Below are 21,971 nucleotides of genomic sequence, written 5' to 3' on the forward strand. Positions count from 1 at the left end.
AACATTATTTTACGGAAGAATATAGTACGTTAATAAAATTCACATATTTTTAGTATGTTATATATAGAATGTATTCATGTGTACGCAATACTAGCAAACATTGTAATATTACTTTACATAGTAATAATACATATTTCAAATTTTTATTCATTCCCGACTTTATAGACCCCCCCCCCCTCCCATTGTTCCAGTCATGGATGTTGTTTGACCATACTTCACCACGCAGGTCAATGCAGGTTGGTGAAAGGAGGGGGTAAAGTGGAGGTGACGGGAGGGGGGGTGGACTCACCACAGAGTTCAGGTAGCAGGGTTCATAGTGCAGTGCGCGCACCCCTACAACCCCCCACTCACCTGAATATAATAACAATAACGATGATGATGATGATCACGCTTAATTTTTCTTGCAGCATATCGAGTGCGTTGTGGAATCCGGATGCGTTACGCGCCGCTCACAAAGGAAATCGCTCAAATAATCCAGTTAGGAGCGGCGATGAATACATCCCAATTGACTCCGCTGCAACCCGCAAACGTTCATACAGAACAGATGTTGTACCAAGGAGTTTAGCGAAATAGGACACAGGTTACAATATTTAACCTTTTGCACCGAACTGTATTTCCTAACTCAATGACATTCACAGCCTGCTGTTCCGTCCAAAGGGGAAGACAAAAAAACTCAACAATAGACAATAATTAAATAAGTGGAATTTGTAATGAACACATCAAAGGATGTCTGGCTGCGGTCAACCGACCACACTTTGAAGGCGTCTCGAATTGCAGCTTTAAATCTAAATTGCAGCTTGAATTTCAATTGCAGCTTAATCTTAAATAGTTGAGTCTGGCTGACTCGCTAGTGAGTTCGTGGGACGGGGCCGATCGCTAAGCCACACTTTTTGCCCCCGACACTCTGAGCGGTTCCCCTGCTATGAACTCCTCGGCGTGGCTCGCTGAGTTCAACCCCATCCGTTGATCCTCGACGGACGGACGGACGGAATATTCAAGGTGCCGGTTGGGGTACAGGGTGGACGATTTGGCGATGCCCCCTCCCGCGAGCCAGCTTCACCTCTCTATCCTTCCGCCCCCTTGCCGTGACAGGGACCTCGGCGTTTCTCCCCGCCGAGGCCCCCCGGGGTTGGCGTTTGTCCGCCGAGCCACGAGGCGAGGCGCCCACCTCCCCAACCACCGCCCCTCTCGGCGTTTCGTCTCGAGCTCGACTCACGCGGGGAGTCCATAGTGCAGTGCAGTAACCACTGGGCCCACACGGGCAACCAACCCCATTGTTTGCGTAGTGGCTCGTAAAATGTCACGGTGCAAATGCACCCTTTGTCTCAGCTGGCTACTTACCTCCGTAGCTCGTCACAACTCATTTGAGCGTGGTCATTTGGTGCAATGATCCACGGAGTTCTCATGACGAGCGTTTTGTTTGTTTGTTTGGGTTTCTGTCCTGGTCTGAGTGACACGGGGCTGTCCCCGCCCCCCCCAAAGTCGTGGTTTATCGTCGAGCAAGGAGTCACATCTGTACGTGTGTATGTAATGTTCAACTTCTTTCGCACCCTACGTAGGCAACTGTGCTCATTGTGGGAACGATGCAGTCATCTTGAAAACAATAATACGGTCAGCATTGATGTATTATTATTGTTAGCAATATGTATTTAAGCTGGAAGCAGCAAAGAAGCATTGCTCTACTTCCTTTGCACATGTACCCACAGGTCTATGGAGACGAATGCTATTCCTCTTTCGTACTGTCACGTTTCAACAAGGGAATGGACAAAAGTTAATTTCGGCATTTTCCTCAACATGAATAAGTAATTCAACGATCATGAAAACATATGCGTACAGGCTCTCAACGCACAGTACTCACAGTGCATGCGTGCAGGCATCTTCATCAAGCAAGATTGAACGGGGATCTCATCATTTGTTGCATAGCAAAACAAAACCACCGATTACATGGAACAAATTCTGCTCCTGGCCTGGTGATGACCCACCAGCTGAAGAGAGCTGCCGAGGTTGTGAGTTTAGATATATATATATTTTTAAGTGTAGACAGCAGAAGGACATCAATGCAACCGTAGACCAGATCCAACCTTGTTGGCAATCATCAGCAAGGTGCAGCCGTCATTGCCGGCTGCCTCCGCTTGTGCCCGAGGGGCGCCCATTCGCACCGCTCTCTCGTTGCTCAGTGAGCAAACGGGCGGTAGGCGACTCTGAGTCAGTGGTGGAAATTCCGCGTTCCCATGACAGGTGCCAGTATTTCTATTCGAGTGATATTGAGCCATGAAGGATGATGGGCTGTAATTTGGTCATTTCATTGGAGATCATTTTATAATGTTTTAATGTTGGATGTTACACCGCGGCCTGTTATTATAATTAGTGTAAATACTTTGAAAACGACGTTTTGCCGTCCTTCGATTGCATCTCAGCGTAATTCCGAGTACGCGCCTTCCCATGCGTCCTTGCGTACTTTTAAACTTTTCTTAAAATGTTCTCTGTCAGTGTCCACCGTTTTGGTCCGGACTTCATTGGTAAGGGAATACGCACGGATTAAACCCAAAGCATGGTCGGCACATTCGCTCGTATGCTGATATCCTCTGGCACATTACATTGCTGTACGTAATTGTATCAATACAGCCAAGCAACAACCAGGTAAAAACGTCTACCACAAAAAGTCAATTCTTGAGCCCAATTTACAGGCAAGTTAACATCTCAAAGGGAATCAAGACCTTTACCACTGATTTGAGGAGTATTATTTTATTTTTGTTCGTCTTAATTTTTTCACCTTTAAACAATTGATTCAAATTGCTTGCAGCAGCAAACGGTAGAGGCAGACTTACAGTACAGGCACATCAACTTTCAAACGCGCACGCAAGCACACTGCACACAAAGATCCCCCGTATAGCCTTAACAGACTGTTGGAGCAAGTGCTGTTAGCGAGCACCTATGAAGGCCGGATCGGTACACGAGGGGGTGGGTGGCCAGCACCACGTCCGGCCGCCTTTGTCTCCCCAGTGGTGAAGTTTACACACCACACCAGGTACTTATTTGAGGCTGAGTCTACCGAGGGGAGGCCCAAAACCGGCTCAGATAATCGTCACTGGTGTTGGCCGTGAGCGGGAATCGAACTCGGGTCATTGGGTTCATAGCGCAGCGTGCTAACCGTTACACAGCCGCTCCGCACTACACACACAATCTCACGCACACACACTACACACACAATCTCACACACACACTACACACACAATCTCACACACACACTACACACACAATCTCACGCACACACACTACACACACACACAATCTCACGCACACACACTACACACACAATCTCACGCACACACACTACACACACAATCTCACACACACACTACACACACAATCTCACACACACACACTACACACACACACAATCTCACGCACACACACACTACACACACGCAATCTCACACACACACACTACACACACAATCTCGCACAGACACATAACACACAATCTCACGCACACACACACTACACACACACAATCTCACACACACACACTACATACACAATCTCGCACACACACACAACACACAATCTCACGCACACACACACTACACACACAATCTCAAACACACACACTACACACACAATCTCACGCACACACACACTACACACACACAATCTCACGCACACACACACTGCACACAGACAATCTCACGCACACACAGACTACACACACACACAATCTCACGTACACACTACACACACAACACACACAATCACACACACACACTACACACACGATCTCACACACACACTACACACACAATCTCACGCACACACACTACACACACAATCTCACACACACACTACACACACAGCACACACAATCACACACACACACTACACACACAATCTCACACACACACTACACACACTACACACACACAATCTCACGCACACACTACACACACAATCTCTCACACACACACACTACACACACACAATCTCACGCACACACTACACACACAATCTCACGCACACACACACTACACACACAATCTCACACACACACACTACACACACAATCTAATGAGCACGAGGTCACAATGGACCTGTGTTTGATACAGCTAACCAGATGCCTTATTTAATTTTCTCGTTAATATCGCCATCCTGCCCTTCTCCCGCCACCTCGTATTAAACAGCACGCAGTGTGTGTACAGGTGTTTTGTTTGTGAGGGGTGGGGGGGGGTGTCAAAAATGTTTTATAAGTGTTTAAAGCTGCACGTTTGTACAAAGAGACCATTATTACAAACGCGTTATGCTACACGGAGACCCGTGGGTTCCACAGAATCCTGCTTGGTACATAGGAGGTCGTGGGTTCGATCCCGATCCTGACGATGTCTGCTGTATATTTGGAGTTTGCGTGTCTCTCTCTCCCCGTGGTCGCGTGGATTTTTCTCCGGGTCCTCCGGTTTTCCCCTCCACGTTTAGAATCAACATCACGCGCTGAGAGTATTTGGCTACAATAACAGGTCCCTGCAGGGTGGGCTGGTAGGACAAGTCTCTGCGCTGTCTATTGCTGATTTTACACCCAACAGCACGAGATTTCACTTCGTTAAAGTATTGAAAGGGGACGGACGGACGGACACATTAATCTATTGCAGGCTGCTACACTCAGTTTACAACTTCGTTCCTACCAGTATAAATGTGCACGTGATGATGATGATGAAGCCACTTCGTTGCGCTATCATTTGTGAAAGCCAGGTCGCGTCTGAACAAGAGCTACAGAGCTCAGTGCGGCGTCACCTGGTAAAATACAAAGTTTATACTTTATAGCTTATTATCAGAGGCAAGAGGAAGATTTATGGCAAGATCGATTGTGGTGGCTGCTGAGTCGGGTAGTATCAGAACAGCAAGCGGATCGATTTCCTGGTCAAGTGAGAATTGAAGCGGCGGTCATCTCTCTCTTTTTGAGTGAGTGGTGGAAGTTCCACGATCCTATGGCGGGGGTGAATCTCCTCGTAGGGCAACTGCTGTTTACTTCCCTACAAAGCGGTACCTATTTTATCGCCCGCTCCCCCCCCCCGTAGCACAGGGAGCTAATCACCACACTCCCCGCACGAACAAACATCCACACAATAGCAAAGATCCCCCGGATAGATATAACAGACTGTTGGGGCAAGTGCTGTTAGCGAGCACCTATGAAGGCCGACACGGCACACGCGTGGGTGTGTGTCCAACACCAAGCCCGGCCGCCTTTGTCTCCCTAGCGGCGATATTTACGCATTCGCACCCAGGCTACCCATTTGAGGCTGAGTCGACCTAGGGGATGTCCATAACCGGTTCAAATAATCGTCGCTGGTGTTGTGCCGCGAGCAGCAAATCAAACTCGTGTCGGCGGGTTTCTTAGCGCAGCGTAGTGCCAACCCCTACACCACCGCTCCGCCACCGCCACGAGGGAACCTGCACTTTGCTCTCCCCTCCGCCACTCCACAGCCCTGAGAGAGTCGACGCTCGTTGCTTTAACCGCTCCGCGTGCGGTGCGGGGCGGTGCCCGCTCGCTCACGCGCCCGCACCGGCGGCGATTCGGCGTGTGTGGAGTTTTGAGTTTATTTGATTTTGTTGCGCTGGTCGGTCGCGTTCAGCTGGCCGCCCTGGTTATTTCACACTGGGGGGGGGGGGGGGGGGGCTCGGGGGGGTGTGGAACGATCCACCGCCCTTGAGTTCATCGACGCGATCGTGCTATCCGCTGCCGGCCCCGTGGCTTATCAAACAATATTCGCTCCAAGCGAGGGACGGCCGATGGATGATGCAGGTTCCGTGATTTTTTTCCCGGCGGCACGACTCCTCGAGAAGACTTCGAGGCCGCTGTTCGCGTCCAGAGCCGGGGGAAGGCCGCGGTGAGAGGAGGCGGTGTGTGTGTGGGGGGGGGGGGCAGTATCTTACCACGTAATTTTCTAAATCAAAATTGTATTATTGATATAAATGTTTTTTGAGTTTTAGTTTTTTTTTTGGGGGGGGGGGGGGCATACGAAAGGGATTTGTCCGTCACTCAATAGCCGCTGTCAGTTAGCTATTCGTAGGCCTATTTTTTGAGAAGAAAAAAAATTGGTCATCGGAAGACATTTGTTGAAAAATGTGTACGGTAATTATCATCGTGCCCCATGGTGGCGTTAAGGGCGGTCTTCAACCCGATCGAACCAACTCTGTCTCTCTGGCGTCTCGGTTGATGCGCGCTTCCAAGGTGCGGGGGGAGCTGACGCACGCGTTCAGTTTTGTTGTTCATTGGAGGAGCGGTCGCGCTGCGCTACCAACACGGCGAAACGAGCTCAATTCCACGCTCGCGGCAACACCAGTGACGATCATTTGAACCGGTCATGCGCATCTCCTAGGTCGACTCAGCCTCAAATGAGTACCTGGTGCGGTGTGTAAACATCGCTCTTTAGGAGACAAAGGCCACCCACCCCCTGGTGTGCCGTGCCGGCCTTCACAGGTGCTCGCTAGCAGCGCTTGCCCCAACAGTCGGTTAAGGCTATACGGGGGATCTTTGTCTTGCTTGATTAATTGTGCGAGCGCAGGGCCACTGACGGCCCCTGGTGACCTGAAGTGCGGCCCCCGGCAATACACAACACGTGACAACATCCCCATCATCATCATCGTGCTGCTGTCAAACCTCCAATGGTTTCAAATGTGTGGCGGACCTCACACACTGTTGATGTCGTATCGGGGAAAGTGCCCGTGCTCCCTCTCCCCCTTCTGAAAATTAGTGAAGCTCACTGCGCTAGTGAACAGTTTCCTGGTGGTTGCAAGTTACATTACAGATTGGATAACCGTCATGATTTGTTTTTTTTAATAGAGTGCCCCCATCCTCCTAATCACCGGGCCGTCTCATCGTCACGTCTCACGACGCATTTGAAAGGAGCACCCCCAAGTAACAGCCGTGCCAGTGCAGCACGAGGCGACTCGCCACCTGAACCGCGAATGGGCATCGTCTGCCAGTATGCTGGCCATGGATGTTACGTGCAATCTCAGTCGAGTAATCTCCTGTGGCGTTTGCCGCCCACCCTACATTGTTACAGATAAGGGATCTACTGCGCTGCTACGGTGCTAAATCTACGCAAATACTGGCTATTGACTTGGTACTGAGCCAGCTGTTTGTGCGGCTACTGTGTATTATTATTGGTAGTATCATTATCTCCATCACGTTTTGGTTCCAGTGGCCGCCCCAGCCAGCACGGTTGGCTACATACGATGCGAAATAAGTGCGACACATTACTCCGGGAGAATTAACTTTAAATATCCCGTGCCGAACATTCGCAAGAGTGGATCGCAGCCATCATCACACTGCCCTCCCAGCCCCCTGCGAAAACTGAGCAGGACCCCCCTGAAAGAGACTCAGTGAGGCTATCCTGGGGGAAAAACAAGCGTAGTAATAATAGTATTGGTATTCATGTTTATATATATTAAGTAGACTTCTCTGCAACACAATCATACCAAGGACTGCGAAGTGCATTAGCACAGGGACCATTAACAATCACTATTCTGGCAAATCGCCCGATGATGCTAGATGTAATTACCAGCGAAACGTCGTACTCAAATTGTAAATATTGTGTATTTACTCTCCAACACGCCGGTGGGCTTAAGTAGTAACTATTTGGCATTTTGTTTACGTGACAAATCCCTTACTAATTGGCTTTGTCGGGTGGTGGAGGGTTTCGACACATTTGTACTTACGCGATCTAACCCAAAAAAACTTTATCGTGAATAAACGATCACGCGAACTCCGGTCATCCTTGTGGCTGGCCATCGAACAAAGTCGGTCATCGCATCACGCGCTTTCAAATGCGCTTCCGTGGCTGTCTGGAACGCTCTTCCTTTCGATATTCGGAAGCCTTTCGAGCTATGCACTTTCAAATCAACTAGATTGAAAACGAATTTCTTTACAACTACTTTTGTTTAGTTTTTTTTGTCCTTCCCCCACACCTCCGATTAGTACGGTTGTCTACGTACGGTGCGAAAGAAGTTAAAAACACACATACATAAAGGACGAATGAGATTCTGCTGCAGTCCCTTGGCCAGGATGGAGGAGGTGGAAGGAAGGGCTCGAGGAGAGCCAAGCAAGAGAAGGGGGCGGGCGGGCGGGCGGGCGGGCGGGGCACGGGAGACAGTAGCGATAGAGGAAAGGGCAAGAGAGCAAAGTGACCACAATGGAAAAACGAGTTGGGTTGGAAGTGAGTCAACAAAGCAAGCGTGGGCCCCAGATCCTGGCCCACGCGTCGCCAGTGATCCCTGCTGCCATGGAGCTACTGTGAACGTGGGGCTCCGTCGTCAGCCTGGTCGGCATTGACGTCGCCTTGTTCAATGAGGGGGGGGGGGGGGGGTGCTGGGGGAAGAAAGAATGCCGACTCAAAAATGCCTTGACTTTTTTGCCCCCAAAATGTTGTGGGGGGGGAGGGGGGGGTGTCTCGTTGTCGGCCCGACAGTGCCACCTGACGAGGCCCCAGGAATGTGTGGAATAGCCACCACACCCAGTGACAGAAATAATGTGTCGGGTTTTCACGGCGGGACTGTATTCAATTTTAATTTTCGAGGGTCGGTGCACAAAAGTTTGTTGTTTTAACTGTGCTTTGCTATAAGATTTATGCATATGGAAACACTTTTAAGTGGTAAATCAATTTATTTTTCTCCTGGGTGTACGACTAAATGATGAAGTAGATTTAAAAAAAACTATAACTTTTAATGGACTTTTATCAAAGATTATTAAACTGGTACATTTGATTTATTTTATAGCCGAGACCTCAAATTCAATATCCTGGCATTTCAGTTGGCTTGGATTCAATACTTATTACTGATTTATTATAAGTTTGGAGATATTGCAAAAACTTCCCAGGGAGATATATTAAAGAAGGGTGCTCGCAATGATTTCTGTTTAAAGACGTATTAAAGCTCGGAGAGCTCCAGACTAATGAAGTGGGAAAGGAAGTGAATGTAACGTGTAGCTTTGGGAATAATTGAAGGAGATGGATAGTTAGACGAGGAGCCAAATCATCTTCTTAGAAGCAGGGGAACATTCTGGTTCCATAAAATCCATTTCTATACCCGAACGAGAGTTTCTTTAATTGCATACGAAACCTTTCACAGGAGTTTCTTTAATTGTATACGCAAACCTCTCACGGGAGTTTCCTTGACGAAATCTGAAACGGTCAAATCATCGTGCGTCATTCCAACAGCTGTGACTATTATTAACTCTCACCCTTGTTGTTAAAAAGTTAACCTTATTGTGCAAACTGATATATCAAACACAAAGCATCGCGTCAACAAATATAAACGTTCATAATTATTAGTTGTCTATTACTAAACTACTCTTGAGTGTGCCCGACCCCATCGGATGTCGTAAGCAAAGCAAGGCCTGAGCCTGGTTAGTGTCTTGACCGCCAGGTGCATACCAGGCCCTGTAGGTACACCAGGCCCTGTAGGCACACCAGGCCCTGTAGGTACACCAGGCCATGTAGGTACACCAGGTGCTGTAGGCACACCAGGTGCTGTAGGTACACCAGGCCCTGTAGGTACACCAGGCCATGTAGGTACACCAGCTGCTGTAGGTACACCAGGCCCTGTAGGCACACCAGGCCCTGTAGGCACACCAGGCCCTGTAGGCACACCAGGCCTTGTAGGCATACCAGGTTCTGTAGGCACACCAGGCCATGTAGGCACACCAGGCCCTGTAGGCACACCAGGCCTTGTAGGCATACCAGGTGCTGTAGGTACACCAGGTGCTGTAGGTACACCAGGTGCTGTAGGCACACCAGGTGCTGTAGGCACACCAGATGCTGTAGGCACACCAGGTGCTGTAGGCACACCAGGCCCTGTAGGCACACCAGGCCCTGTAGGCACATCAGGTGCTGTAGGCACACCAGGTGCTGTAGGCACACCAGGCCTTGTAGGTACACCAGGTTCTGTAGGGACACCAGGTGCTGTAGGGACACCAGGCCCTGTAGGTACACCAGGCCTTGTAGGCACACCAGGCCCTGTAGGTACACCAGGCCCTGTAGGTACACCAGGCCCTGTAGGCACACCAGGTGCTGTAGGCACACCAGGCCCTGTAGGCACACCAGGCCATGTAGGCACACCAAGTGCTGTAGGCACACCAGGTGCTGTAGGTACACCAGGCCCTGTAGGTACACCAGGCCATGTAGGCACACCAAGTGCTGTAGGCACACCAGGTGCTGTAGGTACACCAGGCCCTGTAGGTACACCAGGCCCTGTAGGCACATCAGGTGCTGTAGGCACACCAGGTGCTGTAGGCACACCAGGCCTTGTAGGTACACCAGGTGCTGTAGGGACACCAGGTTCTGTAGGGACACCAGGCCCTGTAGGTACACCAGGCCTTGTAGGCACACCAGGCCCTGTAGGTACACCAGGCCCTGTAGGTACACCAGGCCCTGTAGGCACACCAGGTGCTGTAGGCACACCAGGCCCTGTAGGCACACCAGGCCCTGTAGGCACACCAGGCCCTGTAGGCACACCAGGCCCTGTAGGTACACCAGGTGCTGTAGGCACACCAGGTCCTGTAGGCACACCAGGTGCTGTAGGGACACCAGGGATTGCCAGGAACCGGCACCAAACATGGACGAAACGCAATTGGCCTTTCTGTGACTTGAAGCTATCTGTGTGGAGATTTGAGCGTTTAACCCCCCTTCCCACAACATTTCTGACAGATGCACGCGGTATTTCCGGGCACTCTTGTTTCCTTCCACTTTAACTATAACTAACTTTCACTCTTTTTTTACCAGGTGAGGTCCACTGAGCTACGCAGCTCTTTTCCAGAAGCGACCTGGCCACAAATGATAGTTCAAATCACGTGGCAATCCGTAGCAGCCAAATAGATGGATACATGCGAATTCCAAAAATACAGGTGTCAGGGTCGGGATCAAACCCACGATCTCCTGTATACCAGGCGAGGTAGTTGGCATCTCGCCACCGTGGCGCTACCACTGAGAAAGACTGGCCAAACCTCCTGAGTCAGGATCCTCCTGAATATGAGCATTGAGACTCAGTGAGGCTTCCCTGAGTAGACCATTATTTCCACAGTTAATTTGTTGGGAAAGTAAAAGGCATACAAACACTAATAATAGGGGTTTTTCCCCTTTTTTCTGGCAACAAAACTGAAACCTTTTTACAAGGATTCATGTCTGCATTAACCACAATACCTGCAGTCAAAATGTAAACAAAAAACATACTATGATAATATATGCATTGTCCTTGAAACTGATTGGTCCGCACCAAGGGACGGCTTTCTTTTTAGCCTCGACCCAATTGGTGCTCGACCACATGACGCCAGAAGGCGTACAGCTCAAAGACAATGCCACTATCAAACTAATGGGGGCTCGGGGTGAGCATCTACATCATTAGACCTCCTTTGCCAGTACCAAAATGTAATAATAGGGTTTTTCCCCTTTTTTCTGGCAACAAAACTAAAACCTTTTTACAAGGATTCATGTCTGCATTAACCACAATACCTGCAGTCAAAATGCAAACAAAAAAACATACTATGATAATATATGCATTGTCCTTGATAGTGTCTTTGAGCTGTACGCCTTCTGGCGTCATGTGGTCGAGCACCAATTGGGTCGAGGCTCAAAAGAAAGCCGTCCCTTGGTGTGGACCAATCAGTTTCAAGGACAATGCATATATTATCATAGTATGTTTTTTGTTTGCATTTTGACTGCAGGTATTGTGGTTAAGTCGCGTTGTTAAGCGATTGCTTAACAACGCGACTTTGTTTGAAAACGTCGCGGGGAAGAGTCGTGGTTTTATTTCAGATAGCAACATTTTTGTTGTTGTTGTTTGCCCAAACTTTAAATATATATTTTGAACACTGCACACGTGGTGAAAGGTGGGACATAAGCCCGGCGAAAATTCTTGCGAGCGCACGCTTTGGGTGGGGGGATTATATTTTAGTCCACTTCAACAAAAATGTACTCGCCAAAGTCTTTACCACAGGGGTAACCGTGGTCGTCAAGCCCCAGGCTGCCTGTTGTGAGAGTCTCTGCCGCGGAAACGCGTTAGCCAGTGCTGGCGCCTCTCTGGGTTTTAAAGTCAAAATTGGGCGCCTCTGTGTGAAAGTCTCTTTCAGCCAATAGGCTCTTTAAAGTCCAATGTTGGAGCCGCGCCGCGTTGGCTGTACAGGAGCCCTTACATGTGGCATTCCAACGGAAATTGTAAGGCACCTTGCCCAGACGATTATTTTGAAAAGGTGCCTCCCTCTCTGAAAGTCGGCTCGACATCACAAAGTTCCTACTTTGTATCTCGATTGCCTTTCCAAGTGCGCGCTCAGTTGAGCGTGAAATTAGATTCTGCCTTTTATTTTCCTCTTAATTAAACACGAGCGAAATGTTAAAGTAGGTAGATCGAAGCGCCGTACCTGCCACATTAATTTTTAAGACGAGTGTTTGCTTCAGTGCACTTACATTTTAGAGACAAGGAGGTGAAAAAAAACACATTTCTGGCAATTGATAACATAAATAACCAATTTTTATCAATTTACACGGCCTAAATTGAAATATCAAACAAAAGTATTGCCTACATATAACAAAAAACGGTACAGTAATTTATCCCAACGAGGTAGTAGTGATCATAATCGCCATCATTGTGTTGTTATTTCTTGAAGCCTTTTCATTTTCAATCCATAGCGTGTGGATTCAGCCACTATTGTGGAGCTACTTTTCCCACTGCAGTATATATCAAACAATACGTTTTTACACGCTTTCATTTAACTCTGTTGTTGTCGTTGTTGTATCCTTAAATGTTGTAACCCAATTTTAACCCACTTCCCAATGTGGCATCGACTGCAAACTTGGTATACTCATGTCATACTGAAGACAATACTATATTCTATCATAAAAATATATATTTTTAAACAATATTTTTTGTATGTTATGTTTCGGCTTGGGTCTAATTGTCCACGCTCAACTGACGTTGGCTGTAAATCACCACTGTCCCTGACGTTATGGCAAGCTTCGGGGGCCACTGCCTGGAGTCGTGGAGTTCTTCCATTACGAGTACATTTCATAAAAGCGTGTTTTAAAAAATATATATTTTTTAATATTACTTATTCTAACACAAAAGATGTAGCTGGGTCAACAATAATGAAACAATATACATGATACTGTATATGTATATCAATGTATAACAAAATTTAATGTTCAGTTATTTTCCAAGCCACTGGTGGATGAAAGCCATGGCAATCACGGGCATGTTTAGCCATACTTCACCACGCTGGTCAGTGTGGGTTAGTGAAGTGGAGAGCACCTGGGTACTGGGTTCGGAGATAGAATTCACCCCTGAACGGTGGCAATGCCCAGGAATTAAACTTGGGCTGCCACATTCGTAGTGCAGTGTGCTAACCACTGCACCACCGCTCCCCAACATCAACGTCATCGTTAGAAGCCATCACAAATCCACTGCTGGATGAAGGCCGCCCCCCCACCCACCCATCATCGCCATCTCCCACGACCGGATTCGCACGCGAGCTGACTTCACTGCCTGCTGCGTTGGTGAAACGTTGCGCACATAAAACAAATATAACTTTGCGATGTAAAGCAGTACGCAGGATAAATGTTTCCATAAAATGTCTCAAACTCTAAGCCCCATTGACACTAAAACACCCCTCGCCTTCCATACCTTCACTTTACACCCGTACCCCACTCTCGCTCTGTGACGTTACCCTTGCTCTGTTTCATCTGTAAAGTTACCCTCGCTTTGTAACGTTACCCTTATCATTCAAGTGCCTTCTCGGCAAGCGACACGGGCATATTTTTTTGCATTGGAGTGGCCCCCGAGATATTTCCGAAGGCCTGGGGTTCGTTGCTCCCTCGGCGGCCACGAGGTAGTCTGTTTTTTTTTACTGCGTACTTCTTTGACCGTGTGCTCGAGGTGTTGGTCGAAAACGTTGAAAGAGTAATAATAACGCACCATGCGATACGTGGCTTTGCTGCTGTGGTGGTGGGGGGGGGGGTGGTTGGGGTTTAACGAAGCTGACACTGGGTAGATAATCCAGGCAAGTCTTTTTTATGAAACGCTGGCCCATTTAGAGATGTATTTTGGCAGCTAGCATTTAAAAAAAAACATAATATAAAACTGAATAAATGTTTACAAGTTAAAATACTCTGAGCGCGTGTTGTTGATTCTAAATTTGGAGAGAAAAACCGAAGGACCAAGAGAAAAATCCACGTGACCACGGGGAGAGAGACGTGCAAACTCCAAATATAGAGCAGCAGGCGTCAGGATCGAGATTGCGGTGTCCCTTCAGCAACAACCGTGGCTGACGTTCTGCAAGTCTGCACGGCAATAAAACTGCATCGCAATCAAAATAACACTAACAAAAAAAACCTCAGCTTTCCCTTTCCAGCTCATCGTTCGTTCATCCTGGGTGTCGACATGAGTGAGTCAAGAAACGACGGCCCTGATGGCACGGCAATAGTGGGAAGAGCGACAGAGGGCGGTGGTGGGGGAGAGACGGGAGGCCCTGCGTGCTATAAGCCTCCTTGGTCTGCAGCCAGTCCGTCCCGACAGCTGGTCGTGGTGTCGCAGCACAGCAGGGTGCAAGAACGAGGGCCTGGCTGGCATCGAACTTTGATAATTGAAATGTTGGCCGTGACGCGAGAGGCAGGCTCAAGGCTTGAAGGGGCCCGACTTACGGGAAGCAGCACGTGCTTAGCCGGCAGTGTAAGCCAGGCTCGTTAAAGACTTATTAATTGCTTTTTATTCATCTTATTATATGTATTTTTATTTCTTAACTTCCTACCTCGAAAAACAATCTTCCCTCCCTCTCTTAAGCACGAGTATAACAATGCGCTTCATCTTTCACGGCGCTGGCATTTGTAAAAGCCAGCTTGTCACGGTTCTGATTATGTCAACCTGTTACCGTACAATGTGCCACTTGCTGCGTTTAAAATACGTACGCGCATTGTACCAACCGTTTGCTAAAGTGCATACGTAAAATGTGCTTTGTACGTATCGTGTTAAATGTATCAGCTGTGCGTGGATACAGAAACGCGTGTAGGCGATTTGGGACGAATTTACGCTATTTGGGGTCGCAATTCCGTTTCAAGAATGGGTTGGTTTGTTCAGATTCTTCATGACTGTGGGGCTCCGCAATTGGATTTAGTGGTCACATGAGCCTATGACATACGAGATGTACATGTACAGTGAGGGAAAAAAGTATTTGATCCCCTGCTGATTATGTACGTTTGCCCACTGACAAAGAAATGATCGGTCTATAATTTTAATGGTAGGTTTATTTGAACAGTGAGAGACAGAATAATAACAACAAAATCCAGAAGAACGCATGTCAAAAATGTTATAAATTGATTTGTATTTTAATGAGGGAAATAAGTATTTGACCCCTCTGCAAAACATGACCTTAGTACTTGGTGGAAAAACCCTTGTTGGTAATCACAGAAGTCAGACGTTTCTTGTAGTTGGCCACCAGGTTTGCACACATCTCAGGAGGGATTTTGTCCCACTCCTCTTTGCAGATCTTCTCCAAGTCATTAAGGTTTCGAGGCTGACGTTTGGCAACTCGAACCTTCAGATCCCTCCACAGATTTTTTTTATGGGATTAAGGTCTGGAGACTGGCTAGGCCACTCCAGGACCTTGATGTGCTTCTTCTTGAGCCACTCCTTTGTTGCCTTGGCCGTGTGTTTTGGGTCATTGTCATGCTGGAATACCCATCCACGACCCATTTTCAATGCCCTGGCTGAGGAAAGGAGGTTCTCACCCAAGATTTGACGATGCATGGCCCCGTCCATCGTCCCTTTGATGCGGTGAAGTTGTCCTGTCCCCTTAGCAGAAAAACACCCCCAAAGCATAATGTTTCCACCTCCATGTTTGACGGTGGGGATGGTGTTCTTGGGGTCATAGGCATCATTCCTCCTACAAACACGGCGAGTTGAGTTGATGCCAAAGAGCTCCATTTTGGTCTCATCTGACCACAACGCTTTCACCCAGTTGTCCTCTGAATCATTCAGATGTTCATTGGCAAACTTCAGACGGGCATGTATATGTGCGTTCTTGAGCAGGGGGACCTTGCGGGCGCTGCAGGATTTCAGTCCTTCACGGCGTAGTGTTACCAATTGTTTTCTTGGTGACTATGGTCCCAGCTGCCTTGAGATCATTGACAAGATCCTCCCGTGTAGTTCTGAGCTGATTCCTCACCGTTCTCATGATCATTGCAACTCCACGAGGTGAGATCTTGCATGGAGCCCCAGGCCGAGGGAGATTGACAGTTCTTTTGTGTTTCTTCCATTTGCGAATAATCACACCAACTGTTGTCACCTTCTCACCAAGCTGCTTGGCAATGGTCTTGTAGCCCATTCCAGCCTTGTGTAGGTCTACAATCTTGTCCCTGACATCCTTGGAGAGCTCTTTGGTCTTGGCCATGGTGGAGAGTTTGGAATCTGATTGATTGATTGCTTCTGTGGACAGGTGCTTTTTATACAGGTAACAAGCTGAGATTAGCAGCACTCCCTTTAAGAGTGTGCTCCTAATCTCAGCTCGTTACCTGTATAAAAGACACCTGGGAGCCAGAAATCTTTCTGATTGAGAGGGAGTCAAATATTTATTTCCCTCATTAAATTGCAAATCAATTTATAGCATTTTTGACATGCGTTTTTCTGGATTTTCTTGTTGTTATTCTGTCTCTCACTGTTCAAATAAACCTACCATTAAAATTATAGACTGATCATTTCTTTGTCAGTGGGCAAACGTACAAATCAGCAGGGGGTCAAATATTTTTTTTCCCTCACTATATATGCTTTTTTAAAATGTCTATTCTTCCACGCAAAATTCTTAAGCATCGATGTTAATCTGTTGATGTATACGTTATTTTACATCTTGTGTTTAACAGAAGCACGTGTGAGTATTCACAAATTAGCATAATTATATATTTAGATTTAAGACATAAAGCTTGTAAATCAAATATAACACGCTGGACACGATTAATTATCTTTCATTAGCTGTTTAGTTTTCATATTAGGTAACATTTGATTTATTATTCATCTTTTCGTGGTGTTTATGTTCTCTATATTTTTGCATTCGTTATCTGAAGAACAACTTTTGTGTACAAGTGACTTAAACAACATTCTAAACACCCACATTCGCTTCATGTTTTATAATCGTAGTCTGACTGGCCTCCACCATAGTAATGTGGAATTAGCACCGCTGGCTCAGTGCTGAAAGCATAAACGAACGCTGACCCAATTGAGGAGAGACTCTTTGCCTCCCAGTGACGTCATCACATTTACCCCACGTGTATTTAAGAGCGAAACAGGAGGAGGATTTCTCCACCAGCTCTGCCTGATGATGCTGGTTGTTGTCATTACCGGTGAAACGTCACGGTACTCGGATTGTATATCAGGTTGGTTTACTGTCCAACACACCGGCGTGCTGTACTCGTAACGGATTGGAATGTCCTGTTTACGTGACGGACATTACTAATTGGCTGTGGCGGGTGGTGGTGGGTTTAACGACGAATTTATATTTATGCGATCTAACCGAAAAAAAACCTAGATAACGGATTATATTGGTCGTGTTTAAAAAGCTTTTACATATTCTTGGTTCTTTCGGTAAAGTCATATTGCTTTCCCTTCAACGCGACTTTACCGAAAGAACCAAGAATATGAATCACTGCAGTCACGAAAGCTTTAAATCAAAATTTAACCTGTTACATCATTTGATCCTTGAGGTTTGACAATGCATCAAGTCATCGATTGATATCAATGACATTAATGACACATGCATGGACTTGTGTTTGTAAGAATGGTTGTTATTTATTTTCAAATCATACATGTGGTACGTAATGGGTTCATATCACCACTGCAGCCACTTGAGGCGCTACAATTCACCGCAATGTAAAAAAAAAACAACAACAATAACAACAACATGTATTTAGTCATTGACTCTTTCATCGCATTTCTCAATCGCAACTATTTCCCAAGTTTATGGGACCTGGGGACCCTGGGTGCAAGGAATGAGATCTGTGACAAAAAAGAGCTTCATAGCTCATCGGATTCCTCCAGTATAAAATGTATATTCTGATTCTAAAATGGGGCCCCTCCTTCCAATGCCTCTTCAGAGCGCCAGCCACTGGGCCCCTACCGACTCGTGAGCCTTGGCGCAGTTGCACCGCCTGCACACGAAGCCCCACAGAGTCGATGGGATGTGTGGGGGCGGCGGGGAGGGGGGTAAATCATTCCACCCCTACTCAACGGTATTCTGATGTGCACGCGAATGCTAGTTTGGAGTGCATACATAAATATATAACGTTATTGTAAAGTGCATAATGGGTTAAATAAACAACACAATTGAAACCTCTTAAACTCAATGAGGTGTTTCATCGTACCCGACTGATGAATCCACAGCAGGCCCGAGACGCTGTCTCCCATCAGCGCTCACAGTTTGCTCTCTCTCTCCCTGCAGGAACACGAGCAGACAGCTGTGAGTCACGGCTTAAGTTGTTGCGTGATTTGGTAGCTGTTCTCAGGGCCCAATGGGTCAGCACAATCCCGTCATCGTAAATTATTAATAATAATACACACGTACGCTGACGCTGGGAAAAAAAGTGACTACGTGCAAGGCAATATGCTCACGGGTTTGCTCATGCCCACGCACGCATATACAAGCAATACGTGTGTGCGTGCACATCATACACTAGCTGCAAGGGGAAACTTGCACACCACGTAAGAATAGATATGCGAAAACATGTTCATCAAACACGAATATAACCATACATGCGTTAAAAAATCACATGCATAATAATCACGTATATGCATAGTAAATTCTAGACATATGCACATATGCACGTGCATGCAATTGCACATGTACACATTGGGGTGGAGTGGTGGCACAGTGGTTAGCGCACTGTGCGATGAACCCAGCAAGCCTAGGTCTATCCCCGGTCACGGTGAACATGAACTGGTGAGTGATATATGAACCGGTTCTTTAACAAGTTGCAATGACCAACGGAACAACACAGCTGTTATTGACACATGGCAGTGATTTATTATTATTATATCACGTACTGTGTTGTTAGCGAGTAACATCAAGGAAGTTGAACACGTAGGCTGTCGCGACCAACATTATCCATACTAGAGGGTGATGTGGGTTAGATTGCGTGAATATAAATGTGTCGTTTTGCTCACGTAACAAACCTTACTCATTGCCCGTGTCAAGTGGTGGCGGGTTTAACGACACATTTATATTTACGTGATCTAGCCGAAAGAAATGAAACTATGTTATGGACAACTTCTAGGAAGAGGGGCATGGCACACGAGGTTTTGGGTGGCCAACAACCAAACCCGACCACACCGCACCAGGTACTCATTTGAGGCTGAGTCGACCTAGGGGAGGTCCCAGGACCACTTCAAATAATCGTCACGGGTGTTGGCCGTGAGCGGGAATCGAACCCGGGTCGACAGGTTCGTAGTGTAGCGCGCTAACCGCTCGCACATACAGCCGCACGCACAACAAACATTCGTAAAAGGTGGTACAGGTGTGAGGAATTTAAGGACAGCCAGTGCAGCTTTGCAAAGTGAGAGAGGGCTTGCACGTGCAACGTTAGCGTGAGAGATCGAGAGAGAGAGAGTTGGGGTGGGGAGCGAACGCGTGTGTGTGTGTGAGAGAGAGAGAGAGGAGAATTGGGCTAACTGATGCTGCTGACGAGCCCGGCACCATCTGGGCTCCGTGCCAAGGCTCCTTTGTGGGACTCCTTCACTGGCAAGTCCCAGTAGGGGTAGGTGGTGGGGGGGGAGACCCCGTGCCGTGTGGCCCCAGAAACAACTTTCACCAGCACCCACCTCGTGCCGTCCACGTCGCGTTATTATTACCTCTGCTGCTGCTGTCCGCGAGCCCTCTCCTGCGCGAGACGTAACGACGGGAGCTTGCTTGTTTTCATTGTAATGCATACAGGGCGCTGTGTTTACACAGGGCTGGGTCAAAAAAGTTTGAGAACAGGATATTAAAGGTACACACAGGCTCGGCCGCATCTGTTACTATTTTTTAAGTACGTGTTTTTTTTTTCACGATTAAATTTTTTTTTTCTCTGAAATGTGCGCTGACATCCACTTCATCTGACGCTGATCGAGTGGTGTTGTGCAACTTACATTGCGAGTCTGGTGACCTGAGTTGGATTCCTGACCACGGCTATTAACATAGGTGGTGAAGTGATGCCTGCTTGACTGGACCCCTTTCTTCACAAATCTACATTGACCAGCCTGGTGAAGTATGGCCAATAACCCCCCCCCCCCCATGACCGACAGCACAGAGAGGCCTTCACACAGAAGGAGATTGACAAAGGGCTGTGGAATATAATTGTTTTATTTTACCGAAATAACCAAAGAGTAATGTAATTATTTATGTGATTTTTATTTCTTTTCCCCAAATGAATTTTTACCTCAGGATCATTTTATGATACGAATTCAATTATTACGGCCGTCTGTAAAACAAAACATTTGCATTGTATACATATATATCTAAATGCGCTACATTTGTTATTAACATGCTTTATAATAGCAAAAAAATGTTGAAGGCTGACGTTTCAATCAATGGCATTTTTTTTAATAGCAGGGATCGCACTGCACTGGGAAAACTGGGACATTTAGCAAAAGAAGTTGATCAAAGTTTAGAGTTAATGCACCACAAGTTTTATATTAGTATACATTGAGTAGACATCTTATACAGTTTAACACGTGATAGGCTTTCGCGACCAATATTATTCATAATAAAGGTTTTTGGGTTAGATCGTGTTATTTATAAATGTTGTGTCGTAACCCTCCACCACCCGACACAGGAAGTAAGGTTTGTCACGTAAACAACGCACCGATTAAATGTTGTGATTTACTGTCCAACACACCGGTGGGCTGAAGTAGTATACTACGCTATACACTACACTATACACTATACTAGTAACTAACTGGCGCGTTGTTTACGTGGCAAACCTTACTGGCTATGCCGGGTGGTGGAGGGTTACGACACATTTATAGGGGCCGTCCATAAGTGACGTCACGCACATAGGGGGGGTCAGACATGTGTGACGTCACATCAAAATGCGCAACTTTAAATAAATATAGACAACACGTTCTACTTAATTAAATATACTTTTTAATGTTTTCTCCTACAACATCAGAGTGCAGCGCCACATTAAATACGCACTACAATGACAATAGTTTTAAAGCGATTTGAAGCATGTTCTATTTTTGGGGGGGGGCAGAGCTTTGTGACGTCATATTTGAGGAGGGGTCTGACTTTTTGTGACGCCGTGTGACGATGGGGGGGGGGGTGTCAAAAATCGTCCAAAATCGCGTGACGTCATTTATGGACGGCCCCATACTTACACGATCTAACCCACAAACCTTGATTGTGAACTGTCTGAGACAGTAAGACAAACACAACTCCAGTGATTCAAGCTCGAGTTTAAATGAGCAAATGTGAATATGATTTGACTTTCATTATAAATTGGTATATATAGTCATACTTGTTGACTATTGAAGGTCTGTTACTCAATAGCTACTAATAGTGGGACTAGTCACGTGGCTGTTTAAAAAAAATGGTCATCAGGAAATATTTGAGAAATTAATTTTCATCACAAGCCCTGTAGTGTTAGATAGTCTCAAACCCTAAGTTACTCCATGTCTCTGGCGCCTCTGTGTGCAAATTAAGAAAGGGTAATTGTGCCAAAAGTCACATTCAATAGACTTTTTTCTTTAACGGCCACAGTGATATTGACGACCGTGAAGGCGCTTTTTGTTGTTGTTAAATGTGAATGTAAAACTGCACAATGGCCATTACAAAAAAAAAACGAATCCAAATTACTGGGCCATGTTCATTGTTAAATGAGCGGTTTCTTCGTGGAAATCCTACCTGACTGCAGACCATTAGCATTCGATTATGCGTGAAATGAACCGGAGTTCCTGCAATTCTGTGCCCTTTACAATTG

The 21,971-nt window shown here is 46.8% G+C and overlaps 2 protein-coding genes across 3 annotated transcripts in view; both read left to right on the forward strand.

Moving 5' to 3' along the window:
- Positions 1 to 21,971, forward strand: part of LOC116952398 (semaphorin-3D-like) — a 134,772-nt gene that overhangs the window by 35,135 nt on the left and 77,666 nt on the right. Inside the window, exon 1 of one of the 2 annotated variants that reach the window (XM_076074163.1) lies at positions 5,675 to 5,876. The exons of the other annotated variant lie outside the window; for it this stretch is intronic. The gene's annotated coding sequence lies outside the window, so the exon portion shown is untranslated. Of the gene's footprint in view, positions 1 to 5,674; positions 5,877 to 21,971 lie in introns of those variants that run through there. 2 annotated transcript variants of the gene reach the window in all.
- Positions 8,057 to 13,447, forward strand: LOC116952249 (uncharacterized). Its single transcript, XM_076074120.1, has 2 exons — positions 8,057 to 8,093; positions 9,804 to 13,447. Exons 1-2 carry the CDS (start codon positions 8,057 to 8,059, stop codon positions 10,736 to 10,738), a joined length of 972 nt encoding a protein of 323 aa, XP_075930235.1. The 3' UTR covers positions 10,739 to 13,447.

The sequence above is a fragment of the Petromyzon marinus genome, chromosome 46 (assembly GCF_048934315.1).
Source record: "Petromyzon marinus isolate PM22_M1 ecotype Great Lakes invasive population chromosome 46, UKy_Petmar_22M1.pri1.0, whole genome shotgun sequence".
In the NCBI taxonomy this organism is placed as follows: domain Eukaryota; kingdom Metazoa; phylum Chordata; class Hyperoartia; order Petromyzontiformes; family Petromyzontidae; genus Petromyzon; species Petromyzon marinus.

Excerpts from the sequence above, each read along its gene's own strand:
- LOC116952249 (XM_076074120.1), top strand. The coding sequence starts at position 8,057 with ATGGAGGAGGTGGAAGGAAGGGCTCGAGGAGAGCCAA. Across the intron at positions 8,094-9,803 it reads AAGGGCTCGAGGAGAGCCAA|ATGCTGTAGGCACACCAGGT; the intron begins GCAAGAGAAGGG and ends TAGGCACACCAG.